The following is an 18274-nucleotide window of genomic DNA, read 5'->3' as shown; positions in this document are numbered from 1 at the left end:
ATCGGACATGACTTAGCGACTGAGCGCGTATGCACTTCTGCCAGAAACTGCTTCCCTGTGCACCTTACAAAGGGACCTTTTTCAGAGTCTAGGTAGAATTTTAATTACATGCCTGTGCTCTTGTCTGAACCCACACTAGCTGTGAACTCCTGAGGAGTCAGGCGTGAGCCTGTGGTTTTCCAGCACATGGAGTGATTACCTGGATTTGAGTCCCCCTACCTCTGGTCCCCACCCCACCCCAGATAAGTCTCATGTTGCAGGATCCTGGGTGCAGGGAACAAGGTTGACTGATTGACTTCCTTCTGTTGGCCAGTTCTGTTTCACATGGCTGCACAAGGCCCTTGTGGTTTGTTGGGGTCTGTGGTGGGTTCTGAGTTAGTCACTTCTGCATGAGCCAGTTCACTCAGAGCTGAGGCCAGTTACTTTCTTAGTCACTTGGGCCCATCTGGGTGATAACAGACTTGGAAATGAATCAGACAAACATTGCTGCCTTTTCCACATCCTTGGAAATTTCTCAGCTGTAAAGCAGGGATCTTGGTGGCTCGGGAAGCTTTCCTTGGTGTCTGGATCTGGCTGGTGAGCCCACAGGGTGTCCAGAACATGGAGCTCCCGTCCCATTCTGACTCGCTCTCAGCCATTAAGGACAGATTGCATCTAACAAAGCTGAGTGGTTCTGGGTGGTCACATCAAGCTGGCTGGTCTCCTAGTGGTAGCTGCTGTAGGGCTGTAAGGCCCCTGTAATGGCAACGGCAATGTTAGAACAGTGTGTTCAGAGGCGTGGTTATTTCAAAACAGGTGTTGGCAAAATGTCCTGCCAACTTGGACCAGTTCCCATAAGTCCATGATCACTGAAACGCTTCTAGAGCCCCAGTGATGCGCTGTGCTTTCCTGCTTTTGCTGCCCTTTAGGGCTGGGGGCGGGGCCGGGGGGGAGGGGGGCCTGACCACATGCTGCAACACTTATTTATTCATTTAACAAATACTCACTGAGCCACGACTGAGTGTCAGGCGCTGGCCTAGTGAAGAATAAGACAGAGCCAGTCCCTGCCTGTAGGGATCTGACGGCTTAGCCCGGTAAACAGAACAGTTCTCCAGTGGAGGCATGAGGGGCTCTTCTTGAGGGTCTTGGGGGGCAGCAGATTGAATCCCAGCCCTGCTGTTCTCTAGCCATGTGAATTTGGGCTAGTTATCTCACCTTGTGGAAACTCAAATATCTCATCCTTAAAATGGGGAAGATTCATAGGGGTTATTATAATTAAATGCATTCATATATGTGACGCATGTGTAGGGACCCAGGGTGAGCACTCAGTAAATGGTAGTTATAACTAGTATTATTAGAAATGATACATCTTATAGTATATGGGTATGCCATACTATTATGTGTGCATGTGAGCATGCTGGTCACTTTAGTTGTGTCCAACTCTTTTTGACTCCATGGACTGTAGCCTGCCAGGTTCCTCTGTCCGTGGATTCTCCAGGCAAGAATACTGGAATGGGTTGCCATCCCCCGCTCTGGGGGATCTTCCTGACCTGGTGATCTTGTGTCCCGGCCCCTTATGTATGTCTTACACTGTTGTTAGGAAGTGAACCCTTTATAGTGTAAGGTGTGGCATTCCTATATATTTTTAAAAATTTAAAGTGAAATTAAGACCATCTTTCCCTATCATCTTTCCCTTCATCACAAAGAAAAGGCGGGGCAAATAAATCACCCTTCCTTGCTTTGTATCTGTGGGGTGTCAGACACTTATTAGAAAACCTTTACTCCTCCCAACTGTCAAAAAAAAGTAGGGATTTTTACAACCCAGCATACAGTGTCAAGGAGGCCAATCTTAAGAGAGGTTAGGTAAATTTGCCCAATATCACATAGCTAATAAATGGCTGAGCTGGAATCAAAGCCAAGTCTTATCTGGCTGCAAAGTCCATGTTTTATGCAGCAAAGCCCTTAACCTGAGGACTGCGCTTGCTGCTCTGTTGGTTATCCCTTGCTTTCTTGAAGTTTCTGCTGCATGTTGGCCACACCTATTCTCGTTATGCACTCTGACCTGAATCCTAAAGTGAGAAGAGGCGGCCCAGGACATCCTGCTTCCCCAAGGAGACTGAACAGCTTGTTCTGTACCTCCAAGGCCATTGGATACCAGGCAGATGGTTGTGCATATGAAAATCATTCAAGAAAGAGACACAGGAATGGTGTTCACTCCTCTCTGACTTTGATCCTAAATCTGAAGCCTGTGTGGGTTTTCTTGGCCCTGCCAACTTTTCTTTAGCTACATTCATCTCATCCTTTCATATCTGCTGGTTGGACTTTCTGGTTTTCGATGGAAGTAGCAAGAGGCTGAGGAAACAGTATGACCAGAGGAGAGGCGAGAAGTATGGAAATTCGAGAGGCCCAGGAACTGGAAAGTCCTGTTGAAGACTCCGAGCTCCCTGGGATTAGGTACAGGTTCTTTTTATTTCAGTAATAATAACAACATTATTCTAAGAGATTCCTCTTAGAATTTCTCCACGAAAACCTTAGGCGATAGGCATGTCATCTTCTAGATAGAATCCTAGGAGAAGGGCACCGTAACCATCCCTGTTTTATAGACCTGGAAATTGAGGCAGAGAGAGGTTCAGTCACTTGCTGAAGTCACATGGCGTTTGAACCCGGGGTTTCTTCAGACCGTGAGTTTAAGCATATCATATTGCTTTTTGGTAGGAGTGAATGAGTGAGTGAGTGAGCTAGTGAACCAAAGGAGTCTGGGATTTGGTTCTTTTTTAAAATAATGTTATTTATTTATTTTTGAACTGTGCTGTATCTTTGTTACTGTGCACGGGCTCTTCTCTAGTTGCGAAGAGCAGGGCATCTACTCTTCGTTGCAGTGCTCAGGCTTCTCATTTCAGTGGCTTCTCCTGTTGCAGAGCATGGTCTCTAGGGCACACGTGCTCAGTAGTTCCAGTTCCTGGGCTTTAGAGCACAGGCTCAATAGCTGCAGTACACGAGCTTAGTTGCTCCTAGGCATGTGGGATCTTCCTGGACCAGGGATTGTCTCAGTGCCAGTGTCTCATGCATTGACAGGCAGATTCTTTACCGCTGAGCCACCAGGGAAGCCCTGGGATTTGGTTCTTCCCAGAACAACAAGGCCCTGAGAGGCAGTGTGCCAACAGGTATGCTTTGGAGTTAGCAGAATTGAGTTGGAATTCAAGCTTGCTACCTCCTGCCTGCATGACCTTAGGCAAGTAACCTGATGTAGAAGTGCTCATTTCCTTATCTTTAGGTGGGAAAAGTAATCCTTTTCTCCTAGGGTCTTTGTGTGGATTAAAAGAAATCATCTCTATAAAGCTCTTAGCCCCGTACCTGGAATATAGTAAGTCCATAAAGGCTCACTGTTAGTGTTACTATTACTGATACCATGCAGATAGATTGTATTAACATGACACAGTTGCAGCTATATAAATTTGAAACTCCCTGTTGATAAGGACTAGAAGGAAATATGAAAACAGTTGTTAAAGGATGGCTGAAAGGGAATTAAGTTTCTTTAATGCTTCATAAATTTTTTAATAAGTGTTCCTGAATGAAATAAATAAAACATACATGCAAATGGGTGCTCAACAGGCCTTTGCATGTACGAATGAAAAACAGTCTTAACTTTTTAAATTAAAAAAAATTTTTTTTTGACCACGCCCTGAGGCTTGTGGGATCCTAGTTCCCCGACCAGGGATTGAACCTGTGCCCTTGGCAGTGAAAGCTGGGAGACCCAGTCATTGGACCACCAGGGAATTCCCTAATTTTTTTTTAATTGGTTGAATCTGTTGCTGAAAAATGTATGATAGTGGATATCCTTGGTGGGGGAGTATTACTGAAAGGGGGCCTGTGCAGCAAAGAGTAAACACTGCTGGCCTGTGATGATAACCCTGTACATTGCTGAATTTACTACTAGGGGTTTGAGTACATTTGCAATGAGAAAAAAAGGGAAGTTTTTAAAAAATGGCTTTGTATTTTGTGGCCATTTTATCTGGAGATAAGATAAAATTGATTTATAATGTTACATGCTTGTAATTCCATAAGTGCTAGTGGAGCCATCTCAAACATACAACATTTAAATTAATAAGGTATTGCTGGGGTATAGCTTCCTTGCTTTTCCTATCCATAGGTAGGTTGGAATTTAAATTCTTTGGATTTTTAGAACCAGAACAAGTCTCCATACCTGATGATTTTTGCTATGATTTGTGTCTGTTGAAACCTCTGGAAAGAGGGTGACAACATAAGAAGAGAGGCACTCTCTGAATAGAAATACACATTTGGATTTTGAAAAAGCAATTAGTTAAGTTTCTAATTGGCCCTTGTTGAAATCAGATGTCTGACCCTTAGAGGTTGATGATTGTCCAGTCTGATATGCATGTTTTTGAATGGGTCAGTTTGGACTCTGAGACTGACAAAAGGGGTACCATGCTGTCTGGCACTGCAGCACGCCTTTGCTGAAGAAAAGTACCCACCTTGATTGGAATCCCCAGTTCACTGACCCTCGTTGCCTGGACCTCACTCTAAGCTGAAACCTGACGCTGGCTGTCAGTACACTCTTTCAGCTTCCCAAGGAGCAGTGCTGAACTGAAAGCAGACCCAGGCTCCCTGAGCAGAACTCAGGCAGACTCGGGGACCACTGGAGATTTAGGGCCCCTCTCTGGAGCTCTAAATGATGACAGCATACATCGTGGATGCTGGCTGTACCGACTGGGTCACATACTAATGCCCACAGGAAGGAGCCATTCTTTGATGGGACCGTCCAAAACAAGCTGCTCATCAGCTCGTTTAAGTCTAATGCAGAGGCTGATTGCATCCTGACTTGTGATCCCTGCCAAAACCTGCAAGTTGGAGGAGGGCACATCACAGGGACTCTGACCGCCGGCCGCCTCCTGCTTTTGACATATCAGATCTGGGCCTTCCCTGGGGGTGACTCGATGCTTTTGATTTGTGTGCTCAGCCTCCTGGGTGAGCTGCAACTTTACTACTACGGGTTGATAGGCTTACTCCGCCTCCTCACTTTCCCCTCTGTACACACACCTTGTAAGGCAGAGTGACTGCTCTGGTGTAGCTGTCTCTGGAAAAGGACTGATCTTTTCTAGGCTGTCTCTGGGAAAAAGGGGTGGAAGGTTATATAAACCCACTATGAAAATTTTTACATTGAGGACTTCATCCTCTATTAGTGTGCTAGGGCTGCAATAACAAAATAGCACAGACTGGATGGCTTAAAAAATCGAAATATATTTTCTCACAGTCCTAGAGACTAGAAGTCCAAGAGCAAGCAGTTGGCACGTTTCTCCTAAGGCCTGTCTCCTAGGCCTGCAGCTGGCAGCCTTCTCTCACTGTATCTTCACACGGTTGCCCCTCTGTCTGTCTGTGTCTTAATCTCTTCTTATAAGAACACCAGTCATATTGGATAGGGCCCACCCATTTTACTTTAATCACCTCTTTCAAGGCCATATCTCCAAATACAGTCACATTCTGTACTGGAGGTTAGGACTTCAGCATATAATTTGGGGAAAACACAGTTCAGCCCATAACATATCCTGATCAATTCCTGAATATTTTTCTGGTTAAATTATATTAAAATATTTATCTTCAAAATTATTCCCATGTCTCTTGCACACAGCCCTTCTGGAGGAAAGGCCTGGATGAGAATAAAAGATTATTGAAAAAATGTCAGGTTAGTACTGCTGATCAAAAGCCTGGCACCTAGGGAGCTTTGGGGGCCGGGGAGAGCATTTATGATCTTCATTTCTCAGAAATATTCTGGAAACTTTCCCCTTTTCCTGAAGGAAAGCTCCCAGTGCCATCAGCTGGAAGATTGGCCCTCAGCTGGCATCTGGGTTCTTGAATTTCAGGAGAGTTCTCACCATTCCCTAAATGATAGGAGTTGCTTACTGAACTTAAACTGTGTAAACAGTGTGGTTTATGCTGCATGCCTGCTTTCCTTCCAGGAATGTAGAATTTTGGTGTGTTACAGGCAGAGGGTGCCTGTGTGACCAAGCCCCAGAAAAGCCCTGGGCTGGAGTCTCTAATGAGCTTCTCTGGTAGATAACATTTCACACATGTTGTCACACTCATTGCTGGAGGAATTAAGTGTGTCCTGTGTGACTGACTCCACTGGGAGAAGACTTTGGGAAGCTTGTGCCTGGTTTCCTCTGGATTTTGCTCTGTGCACCTTTCCCTTGGCTGATTTTGCTTCATAACCTTTCACTGTAATAAATCCTAGCCATCTATGAGTAGGACTATATGCTGAGTCCTGTAGGGGGATGGTCTTGGGGCCCCCCAACACAGGGCACAAGGGGGACTTACGGGGTTGTTGGTCGTGTACTCTTTCTCAGTCTGGGTGCTGCTTACATGAGGTGTACTCATTTTGTGAAAATTCACTGAGCTCACATGAGGTGCTGCTTACATGAGGTGTACTCATTTTGTGAAAATTCACTGAGCTGTCCAATTAACAGATATATACTTTTTTGGTACATAGATTCAACTTTATAAAAACATAAAACAATATTACACACCACAGGGATTAAAAAATAATAATTTAAAAAAAAACTTCCTTTTTTTTATAAAGCATTTTAGTCACTCCTTTTTGCCAGGCATTGTGCTGAGTGCTTGGGACATGGGGTAGGAAAGATGTCTTCATTGCCTCTGAGTTTATTGGGAGTTATGTAAGAGATAACTGTGAGATGACTGACTTTTGCTGACTCCTAGCATTGGAGAAGGAAATGGCAACCCACTCCAGTGTTCTTGCCTTGAGAATTCCAGGGATGGGGGAGCCTGGTGGGCTGCCGTCTATGGGGTCATACAGAGTCGGACACGACTGAAGCGACTAAGCAGCAGCAGCAAAGACATCATAGGATGCTGGGCTTATAACTTGAGTGATTCTCAGGGTTGCCACTTAAGTATCTGTGGAAGCCAGAAAGGCAAAGGGGCAAAGGAGGGTTAGCAGGGAACTCTGACAAACTGGGAAGGTATGTTAAGCATAGAGTTGCAACAGCTAATAGTTTTTTCTTAAGGAAAAGCCACAAAGCTTAATTTTTATGTGAGCGCTCTTGATTTTTTCAGTCCTGTCTATGAATCCAAATTTTAAAAAGTGAAAGACCAAACAAAACACCTCTGCAGCCAAATTTGACCTTGGCTTACCAGTTTGCCAGGCATTCTGCCAACCTGGCATCTTTCCCTCTTACAAAACAATTGAGGGTCCACCATTTTAGGCACTGGGAGATAGAGCAGTGAGCCAGCCAGACAATTTTCTTGCAGAATGACCCTGGCGGGGGTGGTGGGGTTCTGGTACTGCACTTCTCAAACTTCAGTGTGTGGGAATCACTGGGTAGATTCTGAATTGGGGGGGTCTGCGTTGAGGCCTGAAGCTTTGCCTTTCTAACAAGCTCCCAGGTGTTGATGATGCTGGTGGCCCCTGCTGTTATTTGAAGAAGAGTAGGGGGTTTGTCTGGAAGGTGCGTTTGCCTGGCAAGCATCCTCTTTATACTTCGATTTTAGTTTATGGGGTGATTTGGAAGACAGCTGGTGACTTCCGAGGCTGATATTAGGGCTCCCCCATGCAGTCTCTCATGCTAGGCCTCTGTCCTCAAGAGCTTATAATCTAGAAGGCGAGGTGGGGGGTGGAAGGAAGGTGCTGAGAAAAGCTTCCTGGAGGAGGTACTCGCGAACTGCAGGCGCTTCCCCTGCTGCCGAGAAAGGAGAAACCCTGAACTCCCCCTCTTCTGGGGCGGGGTCTCAGCAACCCCACTGCAGCTATGGTTTCCCAGGCATCCCACGTGTCTTCCGTCCGCCATCCCTGCCAATCAAGCTCCTCCCAGGGGCTGGGTGAGAGTTTAAAGGCGGCTGCAGTGCCGAGCGCTCCCAGAGTGCCGCGCGGCGGGCGGGTTTGGATTTTAAATCCCCGCGGCCAATCAGTAGCGCGTAGGCTCTTGTAACGTTCCCGGCGCCGCGTTTGAATTCGAGGAGAGGCAGAGCCGTGCCAAGCCTCTGCCTAGAGCCTGCTAGGTCCGCTGGGCAACTCCGGGAACATGAGTGCGGCGGCAACTGCAGGGAAGCTGGGGCGGGCACCAGCCGACCCAGGGAAAGCGCCCGGAGTTGCAGCTCCCGGGGCTCCGACGGCCGCCGCGCCAGCGAAGGAGATCCCGGAGGTCCTAGTGGACCCTCGCAGCCGGCGGCGCTATCTACGGGGTCGCTTTCTGGGGAAGGGTGGCTTTGCCAAGTGCTTTGAGATTTCGGATGCGGACACTAAGGAGGTGTTCGCGGGCAAGATCGTGCCTAAGTCGCTGTTGCTCAAACCGCACCAAAAGGAGAAGATGTCCATGGAGATATCCATTCACCGCAGCCTCGCTCACCAGCACGTCGTCGGCTTCCACGGCTTTTTCGAAGACAACGACTTCGTGTTCGTGGTGTTGGAGCTCTGCCGCCGGAGGGTGAGTGTCACTGCTGGGGAACTGGAACTGCCCTGGGGGCAGGGGTTGGGGCGCCGGGAACCGGAGCTGCTGGGGAAGGGGCGCCCCGGGGCTCGGAGCTGCTGGGGAAGAGGTGCTGGGAACCTGGAACTGGAAATGGAGAAAGTCTTAGGGAGAGAGAAGGTTCTTGGCACTTGGGGCCTCTAGGGAAGGCGGCTTCTGGACGCTAGGAGTTGGGTGGATTGGGGGAGGTGCGGGAAAACCTTGCTTATGGACGCCAGGGCTTCCGGAGTTGCTAGGTAAGGGGTATTGCGGACCCTCACTTTCCGGAGTGGGGTTGGGTCAGGCAGAGGGTAGTTGGAGCCAGACTTCAGAGCTTCCGGGGGAGGGGAGAGGTAGGAAAGGGACCTGTTGCTGCCGAGAGTTCCGGGACCGGGATACTGGGGACTCTGAGCTTCCGGAGTGGGCTGAGAGAGGGGTCCCAGGTAAGGGACTTGGGAGGGAGCCAGTGGGAGAGGGTTGCTATGAACTGTTGCGGCCTGGTTTGGAGGGGAGTCTGGATCATAGTTGTCCTGGAGAAGAAATGGGTAGTAGGGTACTGGCTGCCTTTACCTAATGACACCCCCTCCCTGCCTTGGGTCTGAGCACCGGCTCCCATTTCTCCTTCCCTCCTGCTCCCAGTCTCTCCTGGAGCTGCACAAGCGGAGGAAAGCTCTCACGGAGCCCGAGGCCCGCTACTACCTGCGGCAGATCGTCCTGGGCTGCCAGTACCTGCACGGAAACCGCGTTATTCACAGAGACCTCAAGCTGGGCAATCTCTTCCTGAACGAGGATCTGGAGGTGAAAATAGGTAAGGAGCTGGGACTGCAGGGGCACTTGACATGCAGTGGGGATGAGGAGGAGCTGGGAGGGAGGGTGGGGGAGAGGAAATTTGGAAAGAGACAAGGGAGGGAGGAAGAGGATGGTAGGAAGTCTGGGCTGTTGATTGCCTCTAGAATCCTGTCTTTAGGACGGGAACTTAAAGAGCTACAAACCAGTGTCTTGTCTGCAGATGTGCTTTGGGGGGTGTGTTCTTCTATACAGTTTTGTTTTGTTTTTTTAAGAATTTGGATTTGTTTTCACTTTTTAAAAAAATTTTTTTAATTTACTTATTTTTGGCTGCACTGGGTCTCCGCTGCTGCATGCCTTTCTCTGGTTGCGGTGAGTGGGGGCTACTCTGCATTGCAGTGTGCGGGTTTCTCATTGCAGTGGCTTCTCGTTGTGAAGCACAGGCTCCAGGTGTGCAGGCTTCAGCAGTTGTGGCTCCAGGGCTCTAGAGCACAGGTTCAGTAGTTGTGGCACATGGGCTTAGTTGCTCTGTGGCATGTGGGATCCTCACCAACCACGAATGGAACCTTTTCTCCAGCATTGGCAGGTGAATTCTTCACCACTGAGCCATCACGGAAGCCCCTCATTTTCACTTTTTTAAACTGAGCGCCTTGATGTAAAATTTTGAATTTGGAGCTCCTTTTAAACACTCCAGCAGTACAGAGCTCCAACAGTACAGGGGTAGCGTTCCCTCAGGACAGCTCTTTGCTGTACTGAACAGCAGCTATTCCCTTTAGATGCCCTATGGTTTGCCACAGTCTCCACCCCTCTGTATCACTTCCTCACAAACTTGCCAAGTAGCCATCTTGACATTTACTTGCTTAATCCCTGAAGGCATTTGAGTTTTGCTATCCCTGTCAGTTCCCTTTTAGAAGTAACCCCCCCCCCTTTCTAAGGGGAGGGGTGAAGAGGGTCTTTGGGAGGCCCCTCCCTAGGGCCAGCATGGTGGGAGGATTCCTGGGTAAGCCTCGCCGTACACAAAGACTAGAGGCTTTGAGAGATCACTTGACCCTGGGTCTTGATGGTTACATCTGAACCAGCTGTCTGCATTGACAGACGACAGAAGCTGGCATCTGAGCCTCCATCTTCCTCCCTCTGTCCCAGGGGATTTTGGACTGGCAACCAAAGTGGAGTATGACGGGGAACGGAAGAAGACCCTGTGCGGGACTCCTAATTACATAGCTCCTGAGGTGCTGAGCAAGAAGGGGCACAGTTTCGAGGTGGACGTATGGTCCATTGGGTGCATCATGTAAGTTGGGAGTTGTCTCAGGACCCACCAGTCTCAGCAAGGGACTTTCTGGACATTTCTAACTTGATAGACTTTATCCTGCAGACCTTTCCGCCTTTGGAAAGGCTGCTCCAGAGGACAGATGGCCTCCGAAGGAAGCCTCATTGCTGAATTGGTATATCCTGTAGGATTCCTGCAGCCTAGGCTGTGGGTTCAGGGAATGAGGGAGGGAATGTCTCCACAAACTTGCTCTAATATGGCAGACCAGCTGCAGCATCACCTAGGAACTTGTTACGCAGAATCTCAAGACCCAGGCTAACTGGATCACAATCTGTATTTTAAGACCCTTGAGTGATTTCCATGCACAATAAAGTATTAGAACCACTGATCTAAAAAGCAGCATTGGGTGGGAAGAATTAGGCCAGGAGTGGTGCTGGCAGGAGGAGGTCCTGTGGTCCGTCTGGGTCAAGGCCATCAGAGGTGGGTGGTGGGCAGAGGTTGGCCTGTTCAGGTGTTACCCCTTTTGTTGTTCCCTGGATACTGGAGAGTTAGAAATGGCTTTCCTACTTCTTTGCATTGGAATTTCCCACATGAAAACTTGTAGCCTAAAGTACAGAATTGTTAACTGTGGGGCTGCCTCTGAAGGAGCAAGTGGCCCCTGCTTGGACCTGCTCCATGTTATCCAGCAGCCTCTGGCTCCTAGATTACCACAGGCTATAGCTAAAAAGTCACTGATTTTAGAACCCAGTCTCATCACCTGTATTCTACCAAGGGCACCTCCCTGCCAGTTTGTGGCTCCTGGGGCTGGTTAGTGAACTTGTGAATTGTCCTCTGGGGCCCCAGAGTCACAGTGAATGCCCAAAAGATGTCTGACTTCCTTTCTGGCCCTGGGAGGATTCCTCCCTGCATCTGGGTTTTGGTTGGGAGCCTTGAGCCAAATCCCTCCTTGTGCTTACAGGTATACCTTGTTAGTGGGCAAGCCACCTTTTGAGACCTCTTGCCTAAAAGAGACCTACCTCCGGATCAAGAACAATGAATACAGTATTCCCAAGGTGACTAAAACCACTTTAAGTTTACATTTGTTTTATTTAATTCCTCCCCCACCAAGTGATTTACGGAGCCCAGCCATATCCTGGGGAAAGAGATGGGTCAATGCCACCCCTAGGGTAAGCGTAAGAGCTTTAGAGGGTCCTGTCTGAAATTGCATACAGAGTCGGACGCATGTGCACAGAAACAGTTTTTCTTGGGATGAGAGTTTGTAGGCTCTCAACGGTTGGGCAGATAACCCAAAAGATGTGTAAAACAGAGAGAAAGAGCTGGAGTAGGGGGCAGACGGAGAAGTGCTGCTTAGCCTGGCAGTGGACTGTCTTGGTTCAGATGGGCTCTGCCACTTTTTAGCCAGATCACAATGGACAAATGGCCTGAGTCTTCTGAGCTGCAGTTGCCCGTCTGTAAAATGGAGTCCCTGCCCTAGAGCATCTTGCACACGGCGAGTGCTCACAGAATCGCGAGCCACCGTGAAGGCACAGTGGCGTGCTTTTGCAGACACCAGCAGGAGTGCATTGGGAGGGATAGTCTGCAGCAGTCTGGCACACAGCTGCTTCCCAGTTTGGCATCTTTGTCTTATGTGAAGCCAAGAGCCCTGTCTCCATCAGGACAGATGGGCTGAATCTGTTACAGAGGGTCAATTATTGGGCCGAGCAGAGTGGTTCCAAGTGTGGGGGTTGCCCCTGACTCTGCCTCTGTGTGGGTACTGGCTCCACCACTCACTCGGGATGTATCTTAGGCACTTAACTTCTCTGTGCCTGTTTCCTCATCTGCAAAAGAGGGGTGGTACTAGAGAGCTTCACTCCTTGGGTGTTTCTCTGAGGGTTAAGTGAGTTCATTTACATGAAGTGCTTACAGTATTTTGCTGGTAGATAGTAAGTACATAGTTGATGCTAGGCTTACTGTGCATTTGACCTACCCTGGGTTGGGTCTTCTTACCAGGGCTCCAAGCTTGGTGCTGTGTCCCCACTTTATAGATGAAGATACAGAGGCCCAGAAAGTTGGGTTGGTTGGCACAGCTGGTGTTAAGGGACAGAACGGGGACTTATACCAGGTCTTTATGACCTCCAAGCCTTTGTTTTCAAGTGCTGTTCTAGTGGTGAGCAACTTGTCAACTTAGGAAACCTGCCAGTGGAAACTTGGGACATTTATAGCCACTGAACATGGTGTATTTGAGGCTGGGTAGGGGGTTGTGGTGCAGCAGCCAGGTCCCGTGTCATATCCTGCTTATGACTCCCCATCTCCCCTTCAGCACATCAACCCTGTGGCCTCCTCCCTCATCAAGAAGATGCTTCAGCCAGATCCCACTGCCCGCCCAACCATTCACGAGCTGCTCAATGACGAGTTTTTCACTTCCGGCTATATCCCTGCCCGCCTCCCCATCACCTGCCTCACCATTCCACCGAGGTTTTCAATCGCTCCCAGTAGCCTGGACCCCAGCAACCGGAAGCCTCTCACCGTCCTCAATAAAGGTAAACCAGAGTGTGGGTAGACAGCCTTGCCTGCCTCAGTGTGTGACTGGATGGTCCCCAAAGCTCCGGTGTGCAGTAGGACAGGCCCCAGTCTTTGAATCCATGGTCCCCATCCTCATGTGGCAAACGCCTTTCCCCATAGCCCAGTCAGGAAAGACAGACCTTACTGTAACTGAATCAGACCTGTCATGTCCTGAGAGAAGAGAGTGGCTAAATGCCATGCCTGAACAATTCTTAACATTTTGTTTTTTTAAATCGCTGATATCGCCCTGCATGGTTCATTGGGGAAAATGTTGGGAAGCTTCAGGTACACATATGGAGCACAATGTACGTGGGACCCACATCGCCACCACAGTCAACACTTACTAAGATTTGTAATGTTTGCTTCATCGCTCCTTGTTTGTTCCTTTGAAGTATTTTTGAAGTTAATTCCAGACATCTTGCCATTTTACCCCCAGGAACTTCCGTGCGCATCTCTCTAAAAGGATGGACATTTTCTTACAAAAGCGCATCTCATTGCTTGGTTTGTCATTGTTTCTAGGTCTCTTCAGAGAGCAGAATTAGAAAATACATAACTGGGGTGGGGGGTGACCTTGGATTTACACCATTTCTGATTCACATTTTTGAGTGTTTTATTTTGATATTATTTCAAAATATGAAAAGTATAAGAATAGACAAAATCCTCCTGTATCTTGTACCCCCTTTGGTCCACCAATTAACATTTTTCTACATTTGCTTTATCTCTCATTGTATGTGTGTGTATTGTTTTTGACCCAAACATTCTGGCCTTTACTACTTAGTACTTCACTGTGTATTTCCTAAAAACAATTCTTTTATGTAACCACAGCACAGGACATAGTTATCAAGTTCAGGAAATTGAAATTGATGCAAACTTGTCCTTCAGCAGTCTTTTTCTCCACTGTGAAATTACTACTTTAATTCTCTTTTGGTAATTTGTAAGTATCTAATTTAATATTATAGGATTTTTACTTTAATTTTATGCTTGTATTTCTTTTTCTCTTACAATGAAAACTTTGTTTGCTTACACGGTATACATGAATTTTCAACATATATAAAGTATGTTATGAAACTATGTTTATTTCCATGCAGTTCTTTTTGTCCTTAGACTATATTTCTCTCTCTCACACACACACACACATACACACACACAAACCCCAAGAAAAGCCACTTGAAATACTTTATTTCTCTGTGTGGATATAGCACAACTTTATGAGTTCATTTCAGTTATGACACTGCTGTTTTAAGGATTACCTTTTTCTTTTTGCTTTAATGTTTGATATTTTCTTTGATTATATGAGTATTTCCTTTGAATGGTGATCACTTGGTTAAGGTGGTGCCTCCACTGCATAGTTACTGATTTTCCTTCGGTGATTAATTTAAGCCCCATGGGGAGCTTCTCTGAGAGAATACTGCTTCTCAGACTTCAGCTCACTGATGTTAGCATCCGTGGTGGATGCAGCAGCAGTTATTACTGTGGTATTCTAATGGTGATTTTTCTATTGTCATCTATTAATCAAAATTATCATCTATTAATCAAAATTCTTCTGTAAGGAAGAGCTGTCACTTCTCTCCCATTCATTTATTTGGTTGATATGGACTCATGGATATTTATTCTTAGAGCTATAAGATAATATTGTTATTTTAAAGGATTGCTTTTTTTTTTAGTTTTAGATTTTGGACATAAAGCAAAACCCAGAAGTAGAATGACCTTTTTGGGAAATACATAAATCCCATTTTTCATCATCTGTTTTTAATAATTATCATTGTCTGCCTATACTTGTTTTTATCATTTCCACCTTCTTCCTTTTCTTTCTGCTAGATATTTTGGGGGGTGGGGGGAGGTTTTGTTTTGTTTCCTCTTCCCTGTGGTTTGTGGGTCCTCAACCAGGTACTGAACTCACGGCAGTGAAAGAGCTGAGGGAATTCTCTTGCTAGAGTTTTTAAAGCAAGTCTCAAATATTCTATTCTTTCAAACTTAAGTCTTTATCATAGCATAGATTTTTTTTAATTGAAAATTCAGATCTTTAAATATTTTAAGAATTTCATGTTGGTTGGGAAAGAATTAAACTTTTAAGCATAAAAGGCAATAAAAATCATCCATGATTCCACCACCCAAATACACCTAGTCTTAAAACTTCAGGGTGTATCTTTTTAGATTTCAGTCACATATAAGTACATAAAGCAGATTTTATGGGGGAAACCTCTTATGTTTTCATTAAATGCCTGTTAGGCCAACTTATGGGTTGCAATTTACTGAGCCCTCCCATTTTCCTGGATACAGAAGATGCTTTTCATTCTTAGATTGAAGCCAGGCAGCTACAAGCTGCTCAAGACCAGAGGTGCCCAGCAGGGCCCAGCATTGGGTCAGAGGCCTGAGTGTCTGAAGCATTATGGCTGTGTGTGGCCATGAAGCCAGCAGGGCAGCTCCTGCTCTAATAACCTGCTGCTTGCCTAAAGCAGTGGCAGCGTAAAGAGCTTCTCGAGCTGTGGTTGGGGTCCCAGGCCCTAAAATCCTGCAGCCTTTGTGCCTAACTAATGCCCATGTCTGCTCTCCTTACAGGCACGGAGAACCCCATGCCTGAACGTCCCCGGGAGAAAGAGGAACCAGTGGTGCGGGAGGCCAGTGAGCCCATCGACTGCCATCTCGGCGACATGTTGCAGCAGCTGCACAGCGTCAACGCCTCCAAGCCCTCGGAGCGGGGGCTGGTGAGGCAAGGTGGGCGCTGGGGCAGGGCACCTGGAGAGGGCAGGGAGGTCTCAGCCCCAGAATGCTGGCAGCTTGTCCAGGCCCCCAGCTCCACAATGCCTTTCCTTCTCCTGTTTCCTATACATTACAGCCCAGGGAAGTTGGCCTCCTGGCTCAGGCCCTCCATGGTCAGGCCTCTCCTTTCTTTTTGTGACTCATCTGTTCTGTCTCCACAAGTGCCCCACCTTTCAGCAGCTCCATATGCTGGCTGTGTGCTTCTGCACACACTCTCTCTTCTGCTTAGGGAATTCCTCTGTGGCCTCAAGACAGTGGGAATAATAGACCCAGGCGTGCTCCAGCTTCAGGACCTTTGCTCACACCGCTTCCTTCCCCCAGCACTCGCTTCATCCAGATCCCTGCATGGCTGACACTCACCCCTTCACGTGCTTCTACCAGCATTACCTCTGTGAGCATCTCCCTGCCCCCAACCCCTAGCATTTCTCCTCCCCCTTACCTGCTTTATGTTTTCTCCACAACACTTCCCATCTAACATGAAGTTTCCACATTTGTTTATTGTATTTGAAAGAGGGGATTATAGCATGCATGGAACATCACATTTTCATACATCTGAAATTAGCTTCTCTTAAAACTTTTTAATCACTCAAAACTCACTGATTCTCACCATGATAGTTATAAGTAACTTACATTTCTGTGCATATTTATTTTGATTGGTCTCTAGCCCTGGAGCCAGTTTGCAGGCTCCGGGAAGTAGGTTTTGTCTTTGCTCACTATGCCTGTGACGGCACCTGGCACACAGTGGGCCTTTGCTAAACGGCTCAGCTGAACGCACAGGTAGACTCGGCTGCACTGTGACTTTCTGTCTCAGTGCTGCCTGTCTAAGCTGCTTGATGGCAGAGGCCCGGCTCTGCTCTCCTCTGGGGCCCCAGGCCTCTGGACCGAGTTCCCTGGTGTGGGCCACCCGAGCACATCAGAGGGGAAGAGGCTTGTCCTGACTGGTTGTCTTGTCTGTTTCTGTCCCAGAGGAGGCCGAGGACCCTGCCTGCATCCCCATCTTCTGGGTCAGCAAGTGGGTGGACTATTCGGACAAGTATGGCCTCGGTAGGTTTCTCCCAGGTGGGTGGGTAGCTCGAGACCCTCCGAGTTGTTACAGGCACTTGCTTTTCTTAACTCTTGGGTCCTCTTTCCTCAACACTCTGCTGTCTGCATCCCAGGCCTCCTAGTTCCAGCTTCCAAGGCCCTCTCTGCCCCTCCTCCCGCTTTCTGAGGTCTCCTCCCCCTCACCACTAGGGTATCAGCTGTGCGACAACAGCGTCGGGGTGCTCTTCAACGACTCCACGCGCCTCATCCTCTACAGTGACGGCGACAGCCTACAGTACATCGAGCGCGACGGCTCAGAGTCCTACCTCACCGTGAGGTCCCACCCCAACTCCTTGATAAAGAAGGTGAGCGCTGGCTGGCCTGTGCGGTCCTGTGTTGCAGAGTGAGGGCTGTGCCCGGGGACAGGCTCTGACTCGACTCCCTCTCTCACCCTCCAACCAGATCACCCTCCTGAAGTATTTCCGAAACTACATGAGCGAGCACTTGCTGAAGGCGGGCGCCAACATCACGCCTCGGGAAGGTGACGAGCTGGCCCGGCTCCCCTACCTGCGGACCTGGTTCCGTACCCGCAGCGCCATCATCCTGCACCTCAGTAATGGCTGTGTGCAGATCAACTTCTTCCAGGTGAGCTGGGCCCTGGAAGGCTGGGGTAGGGTGTCTGTGCCTCTCTGCCAGCCCACGGAATTGGGTGGGGAGTGGGGGGCATGGACCCATCCTTGGCAGAAGCAGTAGAAAGAAATAAACGTGTCCCCCTCCCACCAGCTGGCCCATCTTCCCTCTACTGCCAACACACAGTAGCAGCTGGGGTCTTCAATCACCAATAACCCCCTCTGTCCATCTTCTTGCCCTCTCCCTCACAGGACCACACCAAACTCATCCTGTGCCCACTGATGGCCGCCGTAACCTACATCGACGAGAAGCGGGACTTCCGCACATACCGCCTGAGCCTCCTGGAGGAGTATGGCTGTTCCAAGGAGCTGGCCAGCCGGCTGCGCTACGCCCGCGCCATGGTGGACAAGCTGCTGAGCTCGCGCTCGGCTGCCAACCGCCTCAAGGCCTCCTCATAGCCCCCCGCCCCCCGGACTGGCGCCTCCTCCCCAACTAGCACCTTGGCCCGCGCTGGTTAGCACCGTGGTGCCACTTTATAGTGTGTCCCCAGCCCTGGGGGCCGGGGCGAGACCTTCGTCATCCCTGCAGGTGGGGGCTGCTGTGTAAGTTATTTTTGTACATGTTCCGTGTGGGTTCTGTGGCCTCTCCCCTTGCCCTCAGGCCCACCCTATGAATTGTACAGAACGTGGCTGTTGAATTCGGGACTGTGCTTGCCTTTATACGCATTAAACATACGTGAATCTTCCTTTCCTTCTTGTGTTCCTTGAGGGGCACATGCTGTTGCTCCGGTGGCCCCCGCGGCCTGGCCTCT

The 18274-nt window shown here is 48.5% G+C and overlaps 1 protein-coding gene across 2 annotated transcripts; it reads left to right on the top strand.

The window, feature by feature from the left end:
- The first annotated feature begins 6563 nt into the window (after positions 1–6563).
- Positions 6564–18208, top strand: PLK1 (polo like kinase 1). 2 transcript variants are annotated; one of them, XM_006071163.4, is made up of 10 exons: positions 6576–8435; positions 9096–9264; positions 10386–10530; positions 11468–11561; positions 12809–13028; positions 15610–15765; positions 16777–16854; positions 17044–17198; positions 17296–17478; positions 17715–18208. In XM_006071163.4, exons 1-10 carry the CDS (start codon positions 8034–8036, stop codon positions 17919–17921), a joined length of 1809 nt encoding a protein of 602 aa, XP_006071225.1. In that variant the 5' UTR covers positions 6576–8033; the 3' UTR covers positions 17922–18208. The 2 variants fall into 2 exon arrangements, with proteins under 2 accessions (XP_025130945.1, XP_006071225.1); XM_025275160.3 differs by lacking the exon at positions 16777–16854 and having other exon boundaries at positions 6564–8435.
- Positions 18209–18274: the final 66 nt, after the last annotated feature.

The sequence above is a fragment of the Bubalus bubalis genome, chromosome 24, assembly GCF_019923935.1.
Source record: "Bubalus bubalis isolate 160015118507 breed Murrah chromosome 24, NDDB_SH_1, whole genome shotgun sequence".
Lineage (NCBI taxonomy): Eukaryota > Metazoa > Chordata > Mammalia > Artiodactyla > Bovidae > Bubalus > Bubalus bubalis.
The sequence above is the reverse complement of the archived record's forward strand: the minus strand, read 5'-3'. Positions and strand labels throughout refer to the sequence as shown.

Coding starts and splice junctions, on each gene's coding strand:
- PLK1 (XM_006071163.4), top strand. CDS start 8,034: ATGAGTGCGGCGGCAACTGCAGGGAAGCTGGGGCGGGCACCAGCCGAC. Junction 11,562..12,808: donor ATGAATACAGTATTCCCAAG/GTGACTAAAACC, acceptor TCTCCCCTTCAG/CACATCAACCCTGTGGCCTC. Junction 16,855..17,043: donor TTCGGACAAGTATGGCCTCG/GTAGGTTTCTCC, acceptor CCTCACCACTAG/GGTATCAGCTGTGCGACAAC.